At 36.8% G+C, this 7,463-nt stretch overlaps 1 protein-coding gene across 2 annotated transcripts in view; it reads right to left on the bottom strand.

Moving 5' to 3' along the window:
• The window catches only part of LOC107744626 (mediator of RNA polymerase II transcription subunit 13-like), a 98,922-nt gene that overhangs the window by 20,512 nt on the left and 70,947 nt on the right, over nt 1-7,463 (bottom strand). For both annotated transcript variants that reach the window (XM_016558419.1, XM_016558420.1), the window contains exon 10: nt 2,736-2,952. In XM_016558419.1, the coding sequence (XP_016413905.1) occupies nt 2,736-2,952 (217 nt within the window). The remainder of the gene's footprint in view (nt 1-2,735; nt 2,953-7,463) is intronic.

Raw genomic sequence — 7,463 nt, 5'->3', positions numbered from 1 at the left:
AGAAAGGAAAATTTGAAATCGCATCATATGACCCCTTTAATGAATTAGGGATGTTCATTTCGGTTATTTTTCCTAACGGACAACCGACGCTCGTTAACCGTAATCCGACAAGATTATTTGTAAATTAGAATTTAATTAAATTAGAAAGGATAACATGACCGTACCGCCGTGAATGATGTTATGCAAACCATTTTGTTTTACATGGATATTGGAACACGAGTGAAGTACATAATAAATAATAATTTGCCATTCAAATACATCGCAAATACGGAAACATCTAATTTGTGTGGAATGAGAGACCCAACGTTGGTTTCAGTTTCGTTTTAACCAAAATTAATTCGTTTTGGCTTGTCATTTATATTGCTATAGCTTCTCATTTTTAATTCTTGTTCTTTTCTAAATACTGTTAATTGAAAGGATTTGTTGTGGAGTGAGGGGAACTAAAATAGCCTAGCTATGTTTATAGTGTTTCTTATAATGTTTGTAAACATTTCGCGTCAGCATTAGGGCTATTTCTGAATGAAATAATAAAATGCGACTTAGACGCGACTTATTTTTCTTCCCTAAAAACACATTTTTTTATACACGTAGCGTATTTTAACCATGCAGCAAGCAAACTGATTTAATTATTTTGATAAATTACTGAAAAATAAATTAAATGACTTTTTAAACCGTTTAACTGTAAAAGAATATGTGGACATCAAAACGTGTAAACTCAGAGTGAGGGTTTGAGCTTTTATTTTGAAACCGCAAGATAATGATGTATTCTCCTGTGTTTGCGTGGATTTATAAATGATTTACCTTACAAATCTGATGAAATGGCGCACGTTTCGTTCCCAGATGAACGTTATAATAAACCCAAACTCTCAACAACATGCAGAGATGGAGTTTGAGCCGCTCCACACATGTAAATGATAACAGTTCCTGTGGAACAGCATTTACTGTGAACGGACCCGCTGAGAGACGCACGTACGTAACCTACACGCCTAACTGCATCACATATAATTATTTAATTAAATCGTAGCGTTTGTGAATTTACAGTTATGCTTAATTAAGATTTTTAAACGGGTTTAATATATCATGAGGCCTTAGAAAACAGTCTAATAATGTGTTTTATGGATTCTTGTCCATGAAATGCACCACTTCCAGTATTTTGGCGGTTAGTCGATGCAGGCAAAATGAAGTCGAGGATTTTTAAAAATCGAATAGTCGAATAGAATCGACGAATCACGACAACCCTAGTGGAAGCATATTTAGATTTTACCACCAAATTATATCTTCCACGCACAGAATAATAAATAACATTCTAATATAAGAAACAGCACATGCTAATGGGACTGCAGCTTTCCCTCAGCACTTTACAAACCCTCTCCAGACCCTTAACATGCCCCTCATGCAACCAACACATCTCAGAGTCACCATTACAATGCAAGCCGCATGCTATGCAAAGATTCATTATGGCGTGCATAATTTCATTATGCTGCAGGCCGTCTCTCTGCAAAAAGAGTGTAATCTGTTGCTCCGTACACACACTTCACTTCCTAATGACCAACTCTGTAATAAACGCCTGTACATGCAAATCACTCCGCCCCATAATCGATAGCAGAACCCTGGGGTGGAGTACAAGAGTTAAAGCGGCAATTTTCTATGTAGACTATGTATTTTACAACAAATGAATGCTGCTTTGTGTTTACACATAACAGACACACGTGTTATAAATGAGTTTGTGCAGCACCATATGGCCTACCTTACTTAAACCTCTCCTGTGACAGCAAAAAGTGGCTGTAAGTTTACCAAGGCACACAAATGATGTGTAGGTAAGAGTAGGTACCAAAAAAGCTCTTACAAAACAATGAAGTAACAGAGTACAAAAGGGCAAAGCTGATTTTTGTTAATCCTTCGCAGCTGCCAAAAAAACGCTTAAAGTATGTGTGAAAATCCAACAGGAATGGGAGAGACTTGTTCACCCCCTCTATGCTCTCCTCTACGTTTGAGGGTGTCAGATTCAGATCTCAGATGGGAATCTCCCATGAGCTGAAGACAGCAGACATGATGCCAGCATATTACATGCTACACTGCCAATGGTGAATCTGCGGTGTCTAAAATTCCTTTTTGCATAGAACAAGTGTCCATGTGATTTTTACTTCCGTAACATTGCGTACTTCCAACTGAAAATGAAACTAACTTGTGAAAAGTGAAGCGCACCCTTACATTTACCATTCAAAAGTTTGGGGTCCGTAAGCTTTTTTTATTTTTTTTCAATTAATACCTTTATTCAGTAAAGATGCATTAAATTGATCAAAAGTGCTAGTAAAGACATTTATAATGTTACAGAAGAAAACATGCTGTTCTTTTAAACGGCTTCACAGTTTTCACAGAAATATTAAGCAGCACAACTAGTTCTCAACAATGATAATGTTTCTTGAGCACCAAATCAGCATATTAGAATGATTTCTGAAGGATCATGTGACACAGAAGACTGGAGGAATGGCTGCTGTAAATTCAGCTTTGCCATCACAGGAATAAATGACATTTTAAAAAATATTGTCATTGTAATTTTTTTGACAATATTACTGTTTTACTTTATTTTTCATCAATTATATGCAGCCTCTGTGAGCTTAAAATACCTTAAAAAAAAAAAGGAAAAAAATCTTACCAACCTCAAAATTTTGAACATTAGTTTAGCCCAAAGAGTAGTGCATTATGGGATATCTCTAGCAAAAAACTTTGCTCACCTTGTGTTTCTTCCCTGGTTCTCTATCTCCCCCAGCTTTGTCTTTCTTATCTGAGAAGGTGAACTTAACATCTCCATCGACAAAGGCGTAGGGGTCGACCTCAGGCTCGTGGTCGCAGTCTGTGATGGCTGCAGCCAGGTGCTGGTTCTGTCGCTGCAGGTACGTCTGGATCCGTTCATCTGAGACCTTGAGCGGCCTTTTGGAGGCAACCATTAACCTGGACAGGACAAAAGAAAAAAAAATATGACTAAAAAAACGACTAAAATATTATAACACTGCTTGTATACCATAATAGGGCTTTATAATTTTCCTCGATAAAACGATAACAAGAGTTCGATAAATGCTCAATATAATGTTTATGCAGCAAAAGCAGAACGAAACCGCGTAACTCATTTGAACCGCGCCACATGGACCATTTATCCGCTCGGATCAAAGATCAAACAGCAGCGCAGCTTGAGTTTAATAGAGCAGATGAGTTTACTCGCTGACATGTCTCGGTCAAGTGACCACTAAACATCGCTGTGGGATCCAGTGTGAAGTAGGGGTGGGAGAAAAAAATGTATTCTCCGATGCATCGCGATTCTCTCTTCAACGATTCGGAATATTTCAGAATAGATTCTGAGCTTGTTTTTTTCCCCCGCAAATCGCACGTGCGCGCGCTAGAGACGCGGTGGGCTTCATTGCACAGAATCTGCGCTGTGAGACACGTGCGCATTGCTTGACAATGTGTGCTTACACCTGCCGTTATTTCAGTATTTTACTTTAGATATGCTTTCATTTATGCCGTTTGGAATGCAGTACTATTAGATGCACGAAACTCGCGCACTGACAGACTTTCACGTATACTTTGTGTTTGTTGTCCTGAAGCTCGATCGCGGCTGAGGTTAAATGCACTTGCATCTCTGAATACTTTTATATGGAACTGATGTAAATACAGTCAGTTATGTTTTCAGAGCAGGACAGAACATCTGATATATCGAAATAGATCCGTGCATTAGTGTAAATGCAGCCTGTTTAAGCTGCCACTGTCTATGATCTCATCAATAATAATCAAATGGCAATAATGCTGAGGAAAAAAGAAAACCCCATAACTAGCCTATTGTCTGTAAACTTTCGGATACTTAAAGAACACTTATTTTAAATAAGTAATTGTTTTAAAAGTAGTCTGTTTATATTATATAATAAAAAAAAACAAAAACAAATTGCACAAATTCAATTTGATATAAAATTTATATGAAAATGTAGCCATGTGCAGTAATATTGAGAACTGAGAATGTGACGCATCGTGATATTGAGTTGATAATCATAATCGTAATTGAATTGAATCGTGAAACAAGTGAAGATTCACACCCCTAGCTATTTTTAAGATGGCAGTACTGACATACAGAGAGATTCCAACTATAAGCAAAAAGCATAGAAACTGCAATTATGGTTAAAATGTAAAGTTGTAAAGATGTATTTGCACAGCAGAAGAATTAATTAGGAAAAAATGTAGATCAAGAATCATTTTGGAATCGGATCGTGACTCCCAGAATCGGAATCGGATCAGATCGTGAAGTGCCTAAAGATTCCCACCCCTAGTGTGTAGCGCTTTAATTTGTCAAAGAACACAAATGACTTGGTGATTTAAATTAGTTTAAAGCCAGATGAAACAGTGCTGATAAACAGGAGAAACAATGTCCGTAACAATACAGTCTGAAGGCTTTTCATCTACAAATCACCATCATTTAACATGGATTTACTGTAGTATCAACACTAACTGCACCATGGTATTGTGCCAGAAATGTGTGATATTCATATCAAATTTTATTAGGCCTATATCATGGAGCGAAATCAGACGCGCTCTTTTTTTCAGACGCTTGCAGAAAAAGGCTTACCAAAACAAAGTTACTGGGTTAATCTTTTTCACGTTTCCTTGGTTGGTAGATGCACCGGGGACCTGATTATAGCACTTAAAACCTGGAAAAGTCCGATTGTCATGATACGTCACCTTTAAATGAGTAATGGAATTTAATTACAATATATTTTTTGATTAAGCTATAGCATTTATCCATTTATACTAAATATATTTAGACTACTGATTTTTCATACAAATACCTGAAACCATATAGTTACATTTTTACCATGGTTTTGAGGTGCTATATGTGTGGTTTTAACTGTGGTTATCATGATCTAAATGTATGCTACTATGGAAGTCCAACGGTTAATTGTAATAAAACTCAAACAGTCAGAATAATTAAATTTCATCATATAAAAATGAGTTTGTTACCATTTTTACAGATGTTACATTTTTTGATAATTAACAAATTTACATCTGCATCCTAACTCAAGCAACTACTTCTACTTTTCCCTTTAAACTTGAAAGAAATAAAAAAAAAAATGTAAATTTATCGTGATAATTATCGATATCGACTGATATAAAAAAATTGTGATAATATGTGTGATATTACTCAGACCAATCGAGTGGGCAATATTTTAGATTAAAAGATTCTTTTTGAGTGAAATTAACATTCATAGCATAATAGAAAACCTATATCAGTTTTCTGTTATTAAATTATAATGCAGTCTACACGCTTTAAAGTTCTATCAAGTTTTAAAGTTTTAAAAACAGTTCTATCACTCATTGTCTCTCAAATCTTTACTTGTTTATGTATGTTATGTAAAATCCCTCTGTGTTGGTTGAATGGTAAGTATCTGCGACTGTCCTCTCTCACAGATCAGACCACTCTAGCTCTGATGGGGGGTGACAGCGCCAGAGATTAAACCCATTTTGAGGCCCCAGAGAGCACAGGGATTACACTGGGCCATAACAGCAGAATAGACACAAGAGGACAATAGCCAAGTGCATACTGGGATTGCACTGCATACCATTACATCTCACTGTGGCCAACAGAGACCGCTCTCTAAACCTCTCTTTCCTTATCTTGGGCAACTCCAGGCAAACAACAATCTTCTAGTGAAAACAATATAGATGCAAAGTGCTGGAATGTTGGAATGTTCACGTACGTCTAAAATTGTTGAAGGAAACTGCATTATTTAAAACATCAAATATTTGTGAAGAACTCATGCTAAAACATTATCAAACCAGACATTTTTTGTTTCTAGTGAGGGATTAGGGGCACATATTTTTTAACTTAATACTATCAACAAGCATTCTTCCAGGAAGACAACGGCACGGCTCAGAGATGTGTACACTTCATTTTGTCATAACACTGCTGCTTCGTGAATTTATGAGGGCCTAAAGTCATTGCTTTCAATAGCTCTCATCCGCAACAGTTTAGAGGAAAAGTTCATACTACACGAACATTATTCACACAAACGTGTCAAAACACTCTCACAGATTCAACAAACCCAATTTCATGTTAATAGATGAGAAATTATGGACTATATGAAAAACCAAATGTTTTCATTTTTTTGAAACAAAGTAACACGGCAAAAGTGATGAACGTGCATTTCTCTAACAGTATAGGCACAAGAATTTTACAGATCAAGCTGCAGTAAAACAACTTCACGTCCTTTGGAAGCTGTATGGATAACCGTTTGTTGATTTAAGTTTCTGGAGAAAGCAGATAAGATGTACACTTTGGCAGATATTCTTCACACAAGTAAACATGTCACGACTTAGTTGGAGACTGTCATCAAACAGCACTGGCACCGGTGTCAAATGACTGCTTTTAAATCAAGGTAGCCGCATGGGAGGCAAGTTCACTTGGTGCTTTTCCTGGAAGTCTGAAGGGTTGGTGAATGTTGCAAGAGTGTCAGTGCTGAGCATGTATGCATATGAACTAGGGATGTCAAACACAGGACAGATAGGCTATTCATTCCTACAACTTGTTAATTCGTTCCTACGACTTATGAATTTGTGGCCACTGTCCATGTTTCATTATTTTTGTTCCTTAAATAACCCATGATTTAAGTAAAATGAGGGAACAAATTAATAAATCGAACAAATTCTTAATTCATGGCCATAAAATCTTTCATTTCCCTTAGATGCGAAAACAGTGATAAAAAGTGAATGACAATAAAATAAACCTGCGAAATTAGAGGGTTAGACGGTGAGGATTTAGGAAAAGAAACAGTGCTTAACTATGATTGAATTTGGAAATTCGTGACCAACCGGCAAACCAGAACAAAGCCGCATAAATGTAGGCTGTGGGCTCGAACGGCATCCAAAAGCATAATAATGTTTCATGTTAGCAACAGTGTGGAACATCGGCAGCAGCGCCGATGGAAGCGGTTCACTGACTGCGCAGCACAGCCACACGCCCCACAGTTACGTTTGGGATCATTTTATTTTTAATGCAATAATGTCATTTGAAAACATTGCAATTGTGTTTTAAAATACAACAACGAGCACCACGAAACCATTTAAAGAGGCGCGTTCAGTGGTCTCCGTGACGGGATAGGAAACAGTCAACAAAGTAAAATTATCTCAAACGAGCTCTCTTCATTTGATCAAATGATCATAATCACATCTATTAATTTTACAATCCTGCTACTAGCATTTTATTCAGACTAAATCCCCTTTAAATTGGGTGAGAAAGCGGTTTCTTTCTTTTTTTTGAGTAACTTCTGCACATCCTGTCATGCCGGGCTGCATAGACGCATTTTGCAGCATTAAGGTTAATTAATCGATTAATTGATCGTTAATTTAAACGACGATCGATCATGGAAATGATCGAAAATTGACATCCCTACTCTGGATAAATCTGTCCTAACCAGACATTA

This window comes from Sinocyclocheilus rhinocerous, unplaced genomic scaffold (genome assembly GCF_001515625.1).
Source record: "Sinocyclocheilus rhinocerous isolate Xijiao unplaced genomic scaffold, SAMN03320098_v1.1 scaffold767, whole genome shotgun sequence".
Lineage (NCBI taxonomy): Eukaryota > Metazoa > Chordata > Actinopteri > Cypriniformes > Cyprinidae > Sinocyclocheilus > Sinocyclocheilus rhinocerous.
Note: the sequence above shows the minus strand (reverse complement) of the source record. Positions and strands in the feature narration are given on the sequence as shown.